We start from the raw sequence: 19,415 nt of genomic DNA on the forward strand, positions 1-19,415 counted from the left end.
GTAAATATTCAAGGCCAGACTATCCAGTGATTGACATCATGAGCATTGATCTACACAATTGGGACATGACATGCATCAACAGAGTCAGCAAGTCAGTCCACCCTATGCCGTTTGTCGCCTCTTACAACAAGCATGGGTTGCAATTTAACCCAGATCTCCACGACCCACCTTCTCTCCTTCCCTCGCCCCACAGTCAACCTCCCCTCGCCCCTCTGTCACCTCCCCTCACCGCCTCCCTCCCTCGCCCGTCTGTCACCTCCCCTCACTGCCTCCCTCCCTGGCCCCCTACCTACCTACCTACCTCCCTCACCCCACGGTCAACCTCCCCTCGCCCCTCTGTCACCTCCCCTCACCGCCTCCCTCCCTCGCCCCTCTGTCACCTCCCCTCACTGCCTCCCTCCCTGGCCCCCTACCTACCTACCTACCTCCCTCACCCCACGGTCAACCTCCCCTCGCCCCTCTGTCACCTCCCCTCACCACCTCCCTCCTTCGCCCCTCTGTCACCTCCCCTCACCGCCTCCCTGTCTCGCCCCCTACCTACCTCCCTCCCTCACCCCACAGTCAACCTCCCCTCGCCCCTCTGTCACCTCCCCTCACTGCCTCCCTCCCTTGCCCCCTCACCGACTCCCTCCCTCACCCCCTCACCGCCTCTCTCCCTCACCGCCTCGCCCCCTCCCTCGTCCCCTCACCACCTCCCTCCCCCCCTCGCCCCCTCACTGCCTCATTCATTCAAAAGATGTGAAAACTGTCATCAAACAATTACAATCTGATCTTGGACGTTGTGACATGACAGCCTCAGACTCCTTCCAGTTGCAGATCCAGTAAATCTCTGAATTGCTCACCTGACCAGTGAAAGTAAATGTTTACATGACTTAGAGACAAGTTTACACTTTACCTCTTTAAACCCTGGTGTTTTGTTATTGGATGATTGATCCCATTAAATAAACATGGTGTAAAAAATAAATTTGACCGCCTTAGAAATGTTGGAGGGATTAACGTAGACATGGATTCTTTGTCTATGACTACAGGACCAAGTACATGTGTACTCACCGCCAAAAGAAACACGAACCATAGAAACATAGAGAAGTATGTACGTTAAGAGATGTTTCCAATGTGTACCAATTAATGACAAAACTAACAATCAGTCAAGTGTGACCACAGAGGGTCTTTATTCTTTTCCCGCTATGCTGCACATTATTACCTTACTTTACACACTAATCCTGCACGAGACAAATGGTGCATCTCGAGTCATGGATCTATGATGTCACATGTGATGCATTCATGAGTGTCGGTTCACTAAACATACCAGTATATTCGTTTGTGCATGAAACCAATCTAATATCTCTTGAATATGAGTAATTGTTCATATATCAACTGACATGTATGGTATTCACGTTTCTTTTGTCGGTGAGTATATAAGTTTCTGAAAAATTCAAAATCAGAAACTCATTATGTCTACTAGGCTGCCATTTTCTATTTTCTAAACAAGAAGTCTTCCACTGAAAAGAGAACTCTGACACATGAGACTTAAACTTGTTGCAATTTGTTCAAGGCGTACATATTTGAAAACCGCTGACTATTGGCGTACCTATATAAATTTCAAAATGAGGCTTTGAAATGGGCACCTCTTTACAAGCCTATTTGCTCTAATTCCCCTGAATATACCTATATGATGGATCAAAACTGGCTCTGTTACTTGGGGCCATATACTGTGATGTGAGTAGGTGCTGGCAGTCATTTGAATAATGATGCATATTTAGCTGACATATGTCACAGGTTAGCCATGTGTTCACTGTGGTTGTGTGTGGTTGCATAATAATGTAGGCAACCAGTGATGAGATCAAGGTTGTGCGAGCCAGTTGATCCACTGCTGAATGTGCTAGGTGATAATTGGGGATTTAGCCAAGATTCGAGGCTAAGTGTCCCTTGGCAGGAAAATTGGGAGGAAAATAGTTATTTTGTTCAAAATTGGGATTTTTAAGGTCTTGTTTTCTTAAATTCAGAGGTTTTGTAACAGTGCATTTTGAGATTTGATTCAATGCAATAATATAAAACCTAAGCATTAATACCTCATCCTATCTCTTTGTCCTGTTACCAGTGAAGTACAGGTTAGGCCAGGCTTTTTTTATTTTTAGGATTACAGATTTTTCAGCCTTAAGTCCAGGGTTGGAGGAGGGGAAAAAAAATGGCCAGACAACAATGTACGAAAAGTTGTTGTACTAAGTTCATGTCATCTTTCGAAGTTTAAAGAGTTGATGCATGTGCCGACATTACTTGCTCCTGTTCATCTACTAAGGTTAAAATCCCCAACATCCGCAGTTGTTCGTATCCTGAATTTTAATTAGATGTTTTTGAATGTTTGCAAGGGAATGCAGGCAAATGCAGAATGCCTCCGGCATACTTTATGAACATATTCTGTGCTCAAAAGACCGCCATTTGTGACGATAAAGCCCCTTGTAACAATAAAAATTGGGGGGGAGAAATGGAAATCTGATTTATTTCTTTTTTACATTTTCTCAGAATTTAGAGTCGGGGGATCCGTAATCTGAAAAATATAAAACGCCTGGCCTTACCTTGGTTCATATTGAGGTACCTGTGAAGATCCGCGGTAGAATAGGTCTGACTTGGTTTATACATGTCATCGTATTCCAATTGCATGCATCGATGTGGATTGATGCTCATGATATCAGTCACTGGATTGAGTGAGTGAGTGAGTATGGTTTTACGCCGCTTTTAGCAATATTCCAGCAATATCACGGCGGGGGACACCAGAAATGGGCTTCACACATTGTACCCATGTCGGGAATTGAACCCGGGTCTTCGGCGTGATGAGCGAACGCTTTAACCACTAGGCTACCCGACCGCCCCGTCACTGGATTGTCTGGTGCAGACTGGATTATTTACAGACCGCCATCATATAGCTGGAATATTGCTGAGTTAAACAACAAATCATCATCATCATCATCATCATCATCATCATCATCATATTGGGGATGGAGGCCATGCTAACAGTATCTGAACCCTGCATTTACTAATCCATAATCTTAGTTATTAGCTGTACATGTTATATATACAATGTATTAAGTTTAATTCAGATTTGGAAATTTTTAATGACATTTGCTGCATACTTTAGGCCAAATAGAGGCCTCTGAGAAGGCCAGGATAAAACCCTGCTAATTGTAGCTTGTATCGTCTTCCTCAGGATAAGGTTCAGTCTTCTGCAGTGTTTTCCCATGATGACGACTGTTTGAATACCGGGTACACACTTCATGGTTCCGCGACTGCTAATTGCTACCTGTCACCCCTGTTTCAAGGTGGGGTTGGAGTAGTCAAAATAGGAAAAAGACAGAACAAATTCATTGTTGTATTCTTTCATTTATTTTTATTTTTTTCATTTATTCATGAATTCAAGTTACAAGTGTGATTCAGCAGGTGAAGGACGTGTGTGGCAAGTTATGGGTAGTAGGGGAGCAGGGGTGGGCAGTCGTCTAAGGCACTGCGATTCGCTGTGCAGAGTTGCGTCCCTTGGGCACGCCAGAAACCTATGATTGTGGGTTCGATTCCCGGTTCACCCTGAATATGTTTCTAGGTTTGTCTACTCCATACCCATGCTCGTGGGTTTCACCAAAGTGGTAAACGTTTGATACCGGCTTCACTTCAGGCTTTCTTCTGACATTAGGTGACAAGCCGTGATATAACTGGAATACTGTTAAAAGCGGTGTTAAACCCAACTCACTCACGACTCCACCATTCACATTCGAAGAAGATTGAGTGATTTCCTATAAACTGTAGTTTGAAGCCTGTCATGCTGAGAGTTTCACGTGTTCTTTATCAGCATGTAATTGGACTCCATTTAGATGAAAGTATTTGCCTGTGCCCGAAACATTTTTTGTATGCATGGTATGAGTAGAGATACTTTTTATAAAAAATACTGTTTCTCCAAATTCTCCGGAGTTCAAACTCTTTTAACTTTTAGAGCTCTGCCAGTTTTGCAGACAGTGATCTTTAAATATTTCATCTTCCTTTGAAGCCAGCTATTGTGTAGAACATATGAGCGACCTATCAAACAGTTCAGTAAGTGCTCAGTCATTAAGTATTTTTTTCTCATAAAATAAATCCCATGGGAGTGCATCAGCAATGTGGAGGACTGATAAAGTGGTATTTGTTTTTATAAACCTAGGACCATATTTTTTATAAACAGGCCTTTTGATATGAATATAATGTTAATTTTTGATTGGTTAGAGTCACAATTATTGTAGTTGTTGCATTTGAACAGTTCATAAGTTGGATAAAACACTCCCCCTTGGTTTTAATTGAAAATGTTAATAATGAGCTCAGGATAAATCCTCTGTCCTTGTTCGCGTTTTTACATTTTCAACCAAAACCAAGGAGTCATGTTTTATCCATAACTTCTTAATCACCAAATTTCTCTAAAGGTTCATTAGACAGTGTTCATATATATATATATATATATATATATATATAGAGAGAGAGAGAGAGAGAGAGAGAGAGAGAGAGAGAGGCTGAGTACAGATGATCACTGGAGTAGTCCATTATTCTATAGGTAAAACTTCTTGTTTTAGTAGGACATATCAGGAATAGTTGTAACGGGAATAGTCCTAACGAGAATAGCCTTAATGAGAATAGTCTTAACGGTAGTGAATCCCATCAGCCTGAGGTACCAATAGGTCGCTTTATGTTATTTTACCAAGTAGTATTTCCTAGATTTGACAAAAGTTAGATTAGACACATTTTTTAATATTGAAATGCTCCCCTACTTGAGAGTGATGGAGGGAGCTATACTACTCCACGTTTGATAGGGATGTTTTTACCTTTCCATGATACACATCAATTAATCTCATGATATATAATGTCATAATATATTTACATATATCTGACATATATCTGATTGTCATGATTATCCCTATAAAAAGTTGAGTAGTATATTAAGTTGCCATGGTTATCGGCAAGATATATTAATGAAATTATGACCAATAGCCATTTGATGACCATTCATTGTCAAAGTAATAACATATTTCTTATCATGCTTATTTAGTTAATTTGGTATGGATTATTTTCTTGGTTATTTACTGTCAGTGAATATGTTGCATGTGTTTGAAGTTAACGCTGACATTGTCGGTGTGAACAGCTTCTACTGAGCATATCAATAGCCTATTGACGTAAATCCTTCCATGCGTCCCTGGCTACATCAAAGTCTGATCAATACAAAATGTCATGACAGCAGATTTTATTGACTAACCCAGCCTCCACATGTATGCCACAGCAAATTTTTTTATGTTTTTCCAAACCTCGGATTTAGTTTCTCTGACTGTGAGTGATGATATTTTCCCTTTAAAGACGTGAAGTGAAATGGGGTTGAAAGTCACGTTCAAGATTGTTGCACTTACGTAGCGACATGCATGCATGTCTGTGTGTGTGTGTGTGTGTGTGTGTGTGTGTGTCTGGTTGTGTCTCATGCCGATTTTATTGTGATAGCTCACTGCGATACCATGCCACAGTTTAATATGAATACCCCACTCAGACACAGTATACTGATTCTGAGCCGACCAGTCCTTGTTTTAGCCCCTTAATGACGAGCGCCAGGCAGGGTAACATCAAGTACTACCTTTCCTGCACCATGAAAGAAAAGTTACAAGCCACGGGCAGGTGGGCAGGCAAGCAGGCGGGCAGGCGGGCAGGCGGATGGGCTGGCGGGCGGGCAGACAGGAAGGCTGGCTGGCGGACGGGCAGGCGGGCAGACAGGAAGGCGGGCAGGCGGGCGGGCGGGCGGGCAGGAAACCTAGGCACACCTAATGCTCAGTTTGGGGCACTTAGATACACTGTGACGCTGTTAAGGTCACCTAAGCACACCTAATGCTCAGTTTGGGGCACTTATATACACTGTCACTCTGTTACGGTCACCTAAGCACACCTATTGCTCAGTTTGGGGCACTTAAATACACTGTAACGCTGTTAAGGTCACCTAAGCACACCTAATGCTCAGTTTGGGGCACTTAAATACACTGTAACGCTGTTAAGGTCACCTAAGCACACCTAATGCTCAGTATGGGGCACTTAAATACACTGTAACGCTGTTACGGTCACCTAAGCACACCTATTGCTCAGTTTGGGGCACTTAGATACACTGTAACGCTGTTAAGGTCACCTAAGCACACCTAATGCTCAGTTTGGGGCACTTAAATACACTGTTACTCTGTTATGGTCACCCAAGCACACCTAATGCTCAGTTTGGGGCACTTAAATACACTGTAACGCTGTTACGGTCACCCAAGCACACCTAATGCTCAGTTTGGGGCACTTAAATACACCTGCTGTACATCTTACCAACATACCACAGTCAAACAACATGTTTGTCCCAAGGTGATGCCTATTCATGCCCCAAGCTGTCAATGTATGGCAGTTACAATTTCTGGGTACAGTATTGGTATGGTGTAGTGCAACCATCTCAGTAAGCACTCCATTTCATGGCAATGCGGTTGCCATGGTTGCTGCTGCCTGCTGACATTAGTGCTAACTGTTACCATAGAAAACGCCAACCAATAACCAACCACATAGAGTTTGAGCTACGTTTACATTGTTAGCTCGGTCCCACAATGCACTTGTGGAATGTTTCGAATCACATGATTAAACTGAACTATATCTTTACAAAAACCTAAATCTAGATCCTCCTTGTCCTGCATGGGTTAGGATTTAATCCCACACTTGTTAATATAATTTACTTATTGAACTTTTAACTACTTTTTTTAGGGTTGTTTTATTATGTTTAAAACCTATTTTGTCTTTAAAGGTACAGGCAATTAGCCGGTCTGTTCAAGGATTTTCAGTTATTGCCCCATTCATTACAGATTTCATGTCAGACTGTCATCTCCAATATTGTCTTAAACTTGGCATCTTAGTAAAGTAATAAAGCTGGGCACTCTTTCCTCATGTGTTGTCAAATATAGTTTTGCTTTTAACTATTTTAACGCCGGAGCATGTGGACACAAGTATCCTGGTGCTTTATTTAGAAAAATTCAGGGCAAAACTTTACTATACACACAACACATTGGCGTAGTGCAAATTTATTTCTGAAATTTTTTCTTTGTGAATGTGAAAAAGATAGTGTCTTGGTCTATATCCATTTTGTATAAAAACTTAAGGTGTGATATGTCCTGTGGGACTAGTGAGTGGGTGACTGATCAGACAATCCAGTGATTGATATCATGAGCATCGATCTATGCAATTGAGATATGATGACATGCATCAACCCTGTCAGCGAAACTGACCACCCGACCCTGTTAGCCACCTCTTGCAACAAGCATAGTCGCCTGTTATGGCAAGTATGGATTGCTGAAGACCTATTCTACCCCGGATCTTTATTGTGTTCATGGGTCTATTCTAGCGTGGTCAGGGTTTGCATCTGTCAACATTTTGATCCCCAGAAAATGTCTTCCAACATCTAATTGAAACTTGAGATATATTTGAATCTAGTACTCTGTGATGAAGCCTTCGTACTTGTAATGTTCAATTTCCATGTGAGAACCCATTCTTGGTTATCTGAATAAGGATTGATGTCAAGCCTAACAGTCGGAGATCATGCTGGCATGTAAAGAAAAGTTTAGTCTTGGAACACCTAAAACATGTTATATAAACCCAGCTGATATATACCGATAGATACACCTTTCAAGCACTGGAACAATGTGAACATTGAGGTAGAACCTGGTTATTCTGGATGTAACCATGGTAAGCAGAGCTTTACTATTGTTTGTGGCACTGAGAAACACAAGATGACATATTTTATTCACTGCTATCGTAGGGGGCACGGGTGGCCCAGTCGTCTAAGGCGCCGCGATTCGCTGTGCAGAGTTGCGTCCCTTGGGCACGCCAGAAACCTATGATTGTGGGTTCGAATCCCGGTTCGCCCCAATTATGTTTCTCGGTTTGTCAGCACCATACCCGTGCTCGTGGGTTTCACCGAAGTGGTAAACGTCTGAGGCCTGCATCACTTCGGGCTTTCCTCCCACATTAAGCTGACACGCCGTGATATAACTGGAATAATGTTAAAAGCGGCGTTAAACCCAACTCACTCACTCACTCACTGCTATCGTAACAGGTGTAATTAATGGCATGGATGAAACGGTGTGTATGCTGTATGCTGTATGTGGTATGGTTGCAGCCAGCCATCAGTCGGCCATGTTTACCATGGTTACAGGCAATGAAAAACCTGTAATATTCTCACAGGCCGAAAGCCCAGGTTTTATTACATTTTAACATGAGACTGAACAACATTTAATTAAAATCAGTAATGAAATAGCCAGCTTTAGGTTTTTCCATGTTTACAAGAGCATTTTATGGTAAACAATGTCTATTGTGTGGCAAGTATCTTTTCACTGGGTCAGATACTTCTTGGTCAGTCAGGACATATCATTAGACCTGTGCTGTCTTGCCTCAAGGGCCAGGTGTTTGTTTGCTTGTTTGTTTGTTGTTTACACTGCACTCAGCAATAGTCTAGCTGTTTGACGGCAGTGTACAAAATCGAGTCTGGCCAAGACAATCCAGCAACTGACAACATGAACATTGATCTACTCTGTAGGATATTGACATGCATGAACCAAGTCAGCAAGTCCGACCGCCCGATGCTGTTGCAGAGTTCATTTTAGGCCATATAGCCATTGGGGCACAAATGGTGCACATTGAAATTACGGATGGGCCATGATGGCCCACTGTGTTCCCATCTGATGTATGTGATTTTGTTTTGATTGTAACATTGTTAGAACTACAAATCATGCACTCACAAATACTGCATGTCTCCATGGTCAGCGTGCCGCCTTTGCTGCCTGTGTGGCCTTTGCCGCCTGTGTGGCCTGGGAGCCGTATCACTGTTTAATACTCTGCACGCTGCATAAGCAGTAATTCGACACAATGCAATGCCCATGAACATGATGAAGAGCTGTTTGGTAACTCCACCTAAACATTCTATACCAAGCTTGGTGATTGGTCCATATTGCCATCTCGTCTTTTTATTTGGATTGCGAAAACATTCATTGACATATAGGCCTAAAGCCTCACAACAAATGTAAAAGTCAAAGTATGGCATTTGTGATATATGTCTTTATTCCATCAATTAAGGTTCATTTTGAGACGTCACTAGATGTGATCTGATCAAGTTTGCTGATTTCGTTGACATTAATGTAAACAATATTGAATGAAATACCTAAAACCTTTTCATAACCAGATAGTGTCATAATAGGATTATATTGCGTACATCAGTACATATTTGATGACATGGTATATCCGGTGTTACATACTCAAGGTATGTTTTGGGGTGGAAATAACATCAAAACTCAATGTAGGTGTGTATTATGATTATGCGCACCTCTTCACAGCTGTATTTTTTTTTTAAAAGTGGCCACTGTACTCATGTAATGTAGGAAAATATGTCAGAGAAAACATCGACAAAGTAACTGGAGTCTTTTAGTTTTAGGGGGCACTGATGGCCCAGTCGTCTAAGGTGCCGCGATTCGCTGTGCAGAGTCGCTTCCCTTGGGCACACCAGAAACATATGATTGTGGGTTCGAAGCCCCGATTATGTTTCTAGGTTTGTCAGCACCATACCTGTGCTCTTGGGTTTCACTGAAGTGGTAAACGTCTGAAACCTGCATCACTTCGGGCTTTCCTCCCACATTAAGCTGACACGCCGTGATATAACTGGAATACTGTTAAAAGCGGCGTTAAAGCCAACTCACTCACTCACTTTTAGTTTGATATTATTGTCAAACCCCGGGAGTATGAGCATGATGAGTGTTATTATCAAGTAAAATACTTTGGTCGAGGGTTCAAATCCAAGATTCACCCAATCTCAGCTGACATCATCGCACCCTCAATTACTCATTCTTTGATAGATGCCATGGGCTATTGCTATCAAACAGAGCTGCATACACACATCTAGTCACATTCATGTGCAAGAGAAAAAGTATGGAAGGTTTCCATGGTTACTGAGAGATTAAGATGGTGACACCTCTGGGTGCAGGGTAACAATGGAGATATAACACACTGGGAAATCAAGGATGACAACGTAGCCAATGGATGCAACTCTGTAATATGACACAATGCGATATGTTATAATGGTATGTCATATATTAGTCAGGATATTAGAATTGTTGGATTAGAAGTCTAGAACATTTGTAGCATAGCCCCTGGTAGTGCTGGAAGCTGGAATCATGTTGCCTTGAAATGACAGTGCAGGGTCCATCACAGGTTTTTTGTCTTCTCCATCGTCATCACAACAGGGAACAGTTCCAGCAGCCCTATGACAGTAATCTTACTGCATAAGCTGTAGAATATGTTTGCTGTCAGACTAATTGCCTGTTCTTGCTGTTCTTGTAGATTTATGTGGCTGTGGATTGATGCAGAAATATGACGGAACATTACAAACATGACAATCAGGCAGCAGGAGTGTTCACAACAAACATGTCTGACATTCCCACAGATCTTGTGTCCGAGAGTAATATACCTCTGTGTGCCCAGTCAGAAAACAACCACAGGAGGCTTTACCTTCACACATCCGCTGGATGCCAACCTCACACGACCCCTGGGCACCAGCGTCACACGACCTCTGGGCACAAACCTCACACGACCTCTGGACGTCAATACCACACGACCTCTGGGCACCAACATCATACGACCTCTGGACGTCAACACCACACGACCTCTGGGCATCAATCTCATAGGACCTCTGGACGTCAACACCACACGACCTCCGGTGAGAACAGACCATTCAGGGACAACCCGTCTGATGCTGGAGGTTTGGTGATGGCCAGCTCAGGAATGAACCAGGTCATGAATGCAGCTGGCGACAACCAAAGAGGAATCCTACAAATAGAGGACCTATTTCATTCCAAAGATGAGTCAGCATCCCATTTGATTTCTTCCTCAAATCCTGTGGGACATCCTCATACAGCAATGCTCTCTCGGACATATTCTCCCGAGACTGGGACGTCCCACAGCCCCAGGAAGCCCCATACCTCAAGCAGTATCAGCGTGCCTATGTACCCACGTCCTCAAGGTCCTCAACGTAAGTCCTTCCCTGCAGAAAGGGACTCTGCATGCACTCCATCCATTTTGCCTGTTCGACAAGTGCCTGGTGATGCCACTATGACCAAATCCTTTGACCAATTTACTTGTCAGCTGCCTTTTGAAAACAAACAACGATCAGACATAGATACAATACACCAAGCACCAGCTGGCTCTGGTGACGCCACTATGGTCCCGCAGAGCCAGTTGGGACAGAGGTATAGCCATGTGATGCCATCCTATTCTCGATCTCAACCTCAGGGACCCAGGCCACAGCAAGGAGCATCTGCAAAACCCTCTCCCTCTCGGCAGCTCTTTGGAGAACCCAGTGAGGTCAATCCCAGCAGAAGCAATGATGGTGGTTCTAGGCCACGTGTCCAATCCCCCGGTGATTCTTTGGGATCTGTAGGACCCAGTGGTTTGACAGACGACGGTAAACCCATGAATTTTGAGTTAATAGACTTACGGAATCTGCAAGATGGTGATTTGAAGACAGTGATGGGGAGCATGGTAGACTGGGAGAACAGTACCGTGACAGGGAGTTGTGGTTCATCACCGGCGTCTTCGTCCACCCCCTCACCGTCATCACAAACACATAATATGGACACTGACGTGGACACCCGGAACACAGAGGGGGAAATAAACCAGAAGATCAGAAAACAGTCCAGCATCTTCAGGACTAAGTACTTCCCTGTTGGAAGTACGTTATCACAAACTAAGAAAAGTTTACAAAGAGCTTTACCGAAATTAAAACCTAGGGTGCCAAGTTCCACAGTGTCTTCTTCAGATGATGGTGTACCATGTGTCAGCCCTGGTCCTGATGGGGAACAGGGAAATTGTGTTGAGGGTACAGACCAAGTAGCTTGCATGAAAAAGGAGCTGTTCTGCCAGGTGTGTGGAGACGTAGCGGCCGGCTTCTACTGTGGAGCCTACATCTGTGAGGCCTGTAAGGTAAGGATAGTTGTATCATGTATAGTACCTGCCTAATCTCGATAATCTCAGTTCTGCTTTATGGATAACAACTTCTGGTTTATTGCATATAGTGATATTTCTTACGTCGTTATCAATCTTCATAACGGTGTAAGAATCTACATGGAAATATTGCTATGTGCAATAAACCAGATGTTGTTAACTATAAAGTTGTACGCTTTTGTACTATGGCGGGGACATGGGTGGCCCAGTCGTCTAAGGTGCCGCGATTCGCTGTGCTAAGTTGCGTCCCTTGGGCACGCTAGAAACCTATGATTGTGGGTCCGAATACCCGGTTCGCCCCGATTACGTTTCTAGGTTTGTCAGCACCATACCCGTGCTCGCGGGTTTCACCAAAGTGGTAAACATCTGAGACCTGCATCACTTCGGGCTTTCCTCCCACATTAAGCTGACACACCGTGATATAACTGGAATACTGTTAAAAACGGTGTTGAACCCAACTTGCTCACTCACCATGCTCACTCACTGTTTTCCTCAGAAATTGCCAGACTGAGGGTACTGAAATTTGGCATTTGTTTCTCCTGATGAGGAGATCATATTTTGTTAGATTAGTATTTATGCAGCAAATATTTTGATAACAATGGTGACAGCAACCTTAAGTCAGTGGCTGTCTTTGGTTTTTAAAATTGTTGACTGAATATCTAGCTGAGCTACAATGCTATAGCACTATTTATCACTGGTACTAAGTTCATAATGGAATGAACTGGTGAGACTGGTAACCATGGTAACATGTTTCATTCAGCATGTTCATTAGCGATGACATCATTCCTTTATCAGTATTAGAGGACAACTTACAGGAACCTTGCAGCCTCTGTATCTCACTGTTACCTTTTTTCCCAGTATGTGTGATCTTAACACATGAAAATAGCAGTCCATGGTGTAGGTGGGGCTGCTTTATGTGTTTGCTCGAATTTGAGCTCTTGACCATGCGCTGGTGACAGATGTTGGAGACTTCATACCTGTTATACCCTGTATACCCCTGGGGAATTTTTCTGACATGTAAGTGGATGACTTGAGTGAGTGAGTGAGTTGTGTTTAACGCCGCTTTTAACAGTATTCCAGTTATGTCATGGCGTGGGTGACCTTGAAAGTCCAAGTCCTCCAGTGTGAACTTGGGCATCAATAAAGCGTGTGTCAGTGCCAGCCAGTGACAACCCTAACCCTAACCCTGCCAGCCAGGGACAACCCTAACCCTAACCCTAACCCTGCCAGCCAGGGACAACCCTAACCCTGACCCTGCCAGCCAGGGACAACCCTAACCCTGACCCTGCCAGCCAGTGACAACCCTAACCCTAACCCTAACCCTGCCAGCCAGTGACAACCCTAACCCTAACCCTGCCAGCCAGGGACAACCCTAACCCTAACCCTGCCAGCCAGGGACAACCCTAACCATGACCCTGACCCTGCCAGCCAGGAACAACCCTAACCCTAACCCTGCCAGCCAGGGACAACCCTAACCCTGACCCTGACCCTGCCAGCCAGTGACAACCCTAACCCTAACCCTGCCAGCCAGTGACAACCCTAACCCTGACCCTAACCCTGCCAGCCAGGGACAACCCTAACCCTAACCCTAACCCTGCCAGCCAGTGACAACCCTAACACTAACCCTGCCAGCCAGGGACAACCCTAACCCTAACCCTAACCCTGCCAGCCAGGGACAACCCTAACCCTAACCCTAACCCTGCCAGCCAGTGACAACCCTAACACTAACCCTGCCAGCCAGGGACAACCCTAACCCTAACCCTAACCCTGCCAGCCAGTGACAACCCTAACACTAACCCTGCCAGCCAGGGACAACCCTAACCCTAACCCTGCCAGCCAGTGACAACCCTAACCCTAACCCTAACCCTGCCAGCCAGTGACAACCCTAACCCTAACCCTGCCAGCCAGTGACAACCCTAACCCTAACCCTGCCAGCCAGGGACAACCCTAACCCTAACCCTAACCCTGCCAGCCAGGGACAACCCTAACCCTAACCCTGCCAGCCAGTGACAACCCTAACCCTAACCCTAACCCTGCCAGCCAGGGACAACCCTAACCCTAACCCTAACCCTGCCAGCCAGGGACAACCCTAACACTAACCCTGCCAGCCAGGGACATCTTGAATAGTTGTGAATGGACTTTGATCAAATGTTGTGTACATCTTCTCAAAGGCATTGATCTGGATCACATTCACTTTACATATTCTCAAAGGCATTGATCTGGATCACATTCACTTTACATATTCTCAAAGGCATTGATCTGGATCACATTCACTTTACATATTCTCAAAGGCATTGATCTGGATCACATTCACTTTACATATTCTCAAAGGCATTGATCTGGATCACATTCACTTTACATATTCTCAAAGGCATTGATCTGGATCACATTCACTTTTGGGTGACCTTCATTATATCCATATTCGGTCAAGATCACTGGAGGTCAAATTATTAAACATGGTTCAGATGTCACAATATTTCAGATAAATTTATGAAAAGTCAATTTTTTTTGCAATTTGTTATAAAGAATTCTAAGAAACTCAACATCTAACATGTTGCATATTGTTTCAAATGTGATCACTTTAAAGGTCATTCATTCACTCATGAAATGGGGGCGGTCGGGTAGCCTAGTGGTTAAAGCGTTCGCTCGTCACGCCGAAGACCAGGGTTCGATTCCCGGCATGGGTACAATGTGTGAAGCCCATTTCTGGTGTCCCCCGCCGTGATATTGCTGGAATATTGCTAAAAGCGGCGTAAAACCATACTCACTCACTCACTCACTCACTCATGAAATGACTTGTAAATAGTTTCACTGAGAAGTATTGTCAGTCGAGTCTTACTGTATAGGTATTTCATATTTGTGACATCATCTTCGTCATGTTAGTTCTCACATGTGAGACCCGTGAAGACCCGGGTTAGAATAGGTCTTCAGCAACCCATGCTTGCCGTAAAAAAGCGACCATGCTTGTCGTAAGAGGCGACTAGTGGGGTCGGGTGGTCAGGCTTGCTGACTTGGTTGATGCATGTCATTGTGTCCCAATTGCGTGGATCAATGCTCATGATGTCATTCACTGGATTGTCTGATCTAGACTTGATTATGTACAAATCGCTTTCTTATAGCTGGAATATTGCTGAGTGTGGCATTAAACAACAAACAAAACAAAAAAATCTTGCATGTGATTGGATGATATTGAAGGTCAAGATCACTCGGTTTGAAACAGACGTTCGAAGAAGCTTGTGTAAGCTATATCTTGCCTATTACTGATTGGAATTTGACAACGCTTTATATACACATCTTTAGGCAGTTCATGGTTAAAATTGAAGGTCAATTGAAGGCTTATAATTTTGCTATTTAGGTAGCTACATGCATGGCACTTTCTGTTTCAAAGTTCACATAGGTAATGTGTTTTTTCCAAAACATTAATTATTGATGTTATTAAACCAGAAGAGCTTATAACTTTGTTACTAAGGTAGCTAAGGCATTGACCTTCATGTTTCAAAGCTGTACTGCTTTGGCCATATGCGAGGTCAACTGTCACCTGATTTGGTTAAGTCACAATAGGGTATGATATATGAGTTCTATATAAAGTTTTGGAGCATTCAGGAAAAGGTGACCCATGAAGATCCGGAGTCGAATAGGTCTTCAGCAACCCATGCTTGTTGTAAAAGGCCAGGTCAGGCTCGCTGACTTGGTTTATGCATGTCATCATATTCAAATTGCGTGGATTGATGCTCATGATGTCAGTCACTGGATTGTCTGGTCCAGATTCGTTATTTACAGACCGCCCTCATATAGCTGGAATATTGCTGAGTGCGGCGTTAAACCACAAACAAAGGTTAAACGCGACTGACCATATATCAGCCCATTCTGCAATTCTTTAGAGATCACCATTACGTTTTCTACTTGTCGTCAAGGGATCTTCAACTACTACATAAAGTGAAGTATAATCAGGAAGCAGTATATTGGATTGCATATTGTGTGGCGTTAAACAAACAATCAAACAAACAAACAGGAAAAGGTGGGGATGAGTCTGGTTCTGTTTTTGCCTGTTATTATTTTCTTTCACCATTTTAAGTTTAGGTGCTAATGTGAAAATGTTAAGATTGTGGTGATGGCGATACAGCCTCAGCTTCTGATACTCTCAGACTGTTGTGTGCGTCTATGTCACTAACTAGTTGTGATTCTTACTTCAGTTTCACCTGAAAATCGTGGAGTTACAAATATCCTGAGGGTCTAATCAGTATTTGTCAGACATGTCTTGAGATGAAAAGAGAGAAGATATTCTCCTCAAGAAATCAATTACTAGTCACAGATGTGTCAGAGCAGAAGCATCACCATGATCACAGTGACAGAAACTTACAGTTTTGGTCCTCTAGTCCTTATAATGATAGCATATTGGAAAACCCTTAGAAATAGCAAATTTCTACTAGTCCTTTTGATATCTTAACTGTTGGGAAGTTATGCAAGGACTACATGACTATTGGCACTGTCTAGCGCTGCAACAAGTGTTGACACACCTGTACAAGCCATCAGAAGGGACATGTGATTACTGCCATGATTAGGGCTGTGTAACTCAAGGCCCTGCAGTAAGGAGGTTGTCCCGGAAATAGGAAACTTGATAATCGCCATTAATCATGCTAATAAGAAGGAGATAATGGTACAGTCCTTTCATTAGAGCTGCATTATTTTTTTTTGTATCTTGGATGGGGCCGTATTGAATTTGGAACTAACGCGTGGGTTGTTACAAGTTGCATTAGGTGCTGTGAAATCTACAGATAACATTCAAGGGGTGGCTGAAAAGTTCTGAGCCTAACTGTGAAGGATGTATAGTACACCCTGAACAGCTTGCATGGATTAAGTACATTAACTTTCCTGCTTAGGGACTGTCCTGGGTTTTCAACTCTCGATCAGAGACGAAACAACAGTGAAAGCTGTGGAAAGTTGTAACGTCTTCTCCTCTGCAGAAGTTCGCTTGTCTGGGATTCCAAAGTAATCCATGTGTCGGACAACCTCCCGTAAGTTCAGATTGAATCTCATTAAAATCAGATCTCACTTCTCAATACCGCTCAACAAAGATCTGAGGACATCCCATTACGGGTCACGACCTTTCATCTGACCAATCAGAGCCTCACTTACCAGATCATGAAAGTGACAGTCAGAATGTGATTTCTAGTCATGCAACTAAGAAAGATTTAACACTGGGTATTCCGAACTACAGTTACAGGCTTTATGACTGAATCCGAACAATTTGGGCCGTCTATTATCTATTATGTTCATCTGTTCCATTTTCAAATTTTTCATAGAGACTTTGTCAACAAAAATTGCAAAGCGTAGTCTGATTGGCTAATGTCAACTTCTTGTTAGTCATTCCATTGGTTAGGCAAAATTCGCAAAAGGTCGGTCTGACGTAACACGAAATAGGCTGTCCTCTGATCTTTGTTTAGCGGTAGCGAGAACTAAGATCTGATTTTAATGAGATTGGGTCAGATAGATCATTAATGGCAAATATTATGCTAATCTGTTGAGGTATCTACATGATCTACACAAGAATTGCAAGGCGAAACGTTGTTTGTAACTCACTAAATGTGTGTTGTTCACCAAGCGTGTTGTGCACATGTCGTTGTCACCAGGTCTGTAATCCACGCAATTGGCAAGCATTATCATGATTATGCCAGCAGAAAGCCTTCTCCACCAGGGGGATCGAGCATCAATGGCAGGTGTCATCTCAGAGGGGATAGTGTTGAAAAGTAACGAAGAACCCACTCCATCAACGCGGTCCCTCATAGCAAAGATGTATATACATCTATATACGTCTTGGCTCATAGTCAGGCTTAGAACTTTTCAGCCCCCGTCGTGGCTACACATTGAAAACTCAGTTTGCTACCATGACAAAATTGAAATTAAATCGGACTTTTGGGGGGTTAACAAAGGTAATTTTTAAACTGGCTTAGATTGAGTATGATGTTTTGAGTTTATTGTCAAATTAAGAAAAAAGTGATAGTAGCCTCTTGACCTGCAGCTGCATATCCTCAGACATTGCTTGTGTTCCCTCCGTGTTTGTTACTGGTGTACAGGAGAAACCGTGACGTGTGTTTAGCTCCAGCATTTCAAGTCCAACATCAACAATATCTACATGAACACCATGCATGGTTCTGACAAGCAACCCCAAGCAATGATGTCGCAGTGTTCATCATGTTCATTGTGATGCTAAAAAAAAGGATGTCACAGTTGGAGAAAGAAAAACACATTTCCAGCCTTCTGTTTGTGATTTTGAACCACTATCCGTTAGTCTATTTGTATTCATGCATTGCCACTGTATTAATCTATTGCCACTGTATTAATTTACTGCCACTGTATTAAGTTATTGCCACTGTATTAATTTATTGCCACTGTATTAATCTATTGCCACTGTATTAATCTGTTTCCACTGTATTAATTTATTGCTGATGTATTAATCTGTTGCCACTGTATTAATCTATTTCCACTGTATTAATCTGTTTCCACTGTATTAATTTATTGCTGATGTATTAATCTGTTGCCACTGTATTAATCTATTGCCACTGTATTAATCTATTTCCCATGTATTGATCTATTTCCACAGTTTAAATTTGTTTCCACAGTATTAACTTGTTCCCATAGTATTATTGTATTATCACTGTATTAATTTGTTACCACAGTATTAATCTATTTACATAGTATTATTATGTTTCCACTGTATTAATCTATTACCATGCATACTTTAAATATTGTAGAAACACAAACTTGGCAGTGTGTAATTGACAGATGTACATGTCATTATTTCAAATGCCTACCAAGAATACTGTATAAATGTCGCACAATGTTTTGTGTTGTACTGTCATAGTGTTTCAGCAATGTCAGCTAGTTGTGCCAGTCATTCAATGCACTGTACAGTCCGTTTCCTTTTCAGAAATTCTTTGTGCGAGCATCACGCCAGGAGAAGGTCAAGTTTGTGTGTCATAAGTCAGAAGATTGTGTCATCACAAAGGAGACACGTGTTCGTTGCCAGCATTGCCGATACCAAAAGTGTCTTACCCTCCACATGTACAGCCCAGGTAACAACCGGCCTCCCAGCCTCCCTGATCTTAGCAGTTGCTGCCGCTACACACAGATCTGAGTACATCCCATTACAGGTCACGTCAGAATGACCTTTCATCTGACCAATCAGAGTGTTGCTTATGAGATGGCAAAACTCCCAATGTGTTTTCCAATGCCACATGACAAATGTCAAGGTCATTCACATGTTAAATGAATTCTTACTGCATTTACAGTAACTTTACTTTACAAAAACAATGCCACATATACGCTTTCATTTTGAAATTTGTGGGCACCTCAGGGCAGAAAGTGAAGGT

At 42.9% G+C, this 19,415-nt stretch overlaps 2 protein-coding genes across 2 annotated transcripts in view; both read left to right on the forward strand.

The window, feature by feature from the left end:
• The window catches only part of LOC124140669, a 50,411-nt gene that overhangs the window by 11,468 nt on the left and 19,528 nt on the right, over nucleotides 1–19,415 (forward strand). Inside the window, exons 2-3 of the mRNA XM_046508353.2 lie at nucleotides 10,387–12,024; nucleotides 18,974–19,118. Coding sequence (XP_046364309.2) covers nucleotides 10,417–12,024; nucleotides 18,974–19,118 — 1,753 coding nt within the window. The 5' untranslated portion in view covers nucleotides 10,387–10,416. The remainder of the gene's footprint in view (nucleotides 1–10,386; nucleotides 12,025–18,973; nucleotides 19,119–19,415) is intronic.
• Nucleotides 133–825, forward strand: LOC125374074 (extensin-like). Its single transcript, XM_048384827.1, has one exon. It carries the CDS (start codon nucleotides 133–135, stop codon nucleotides 823–825), a length of 693 nt encoding a protein of 230 aa, XP_048240784.1.

This window comes from Haliotis rufescens, unplaced genomic scaffold, assembly GCF_023055435.1.
Source record: "Haliotis rufescens isolate VD_foot unplaced genomic scaffold, xgHalRufe1.0.p SCAF_51, whole genome shotgun sequence".
Lineage (NCBI taxonomy): Eukaryota > Metazoa > Mollusca > Gastropoda > Lepetellida > Haliotidae > Haliotis > Haliotis rufescens.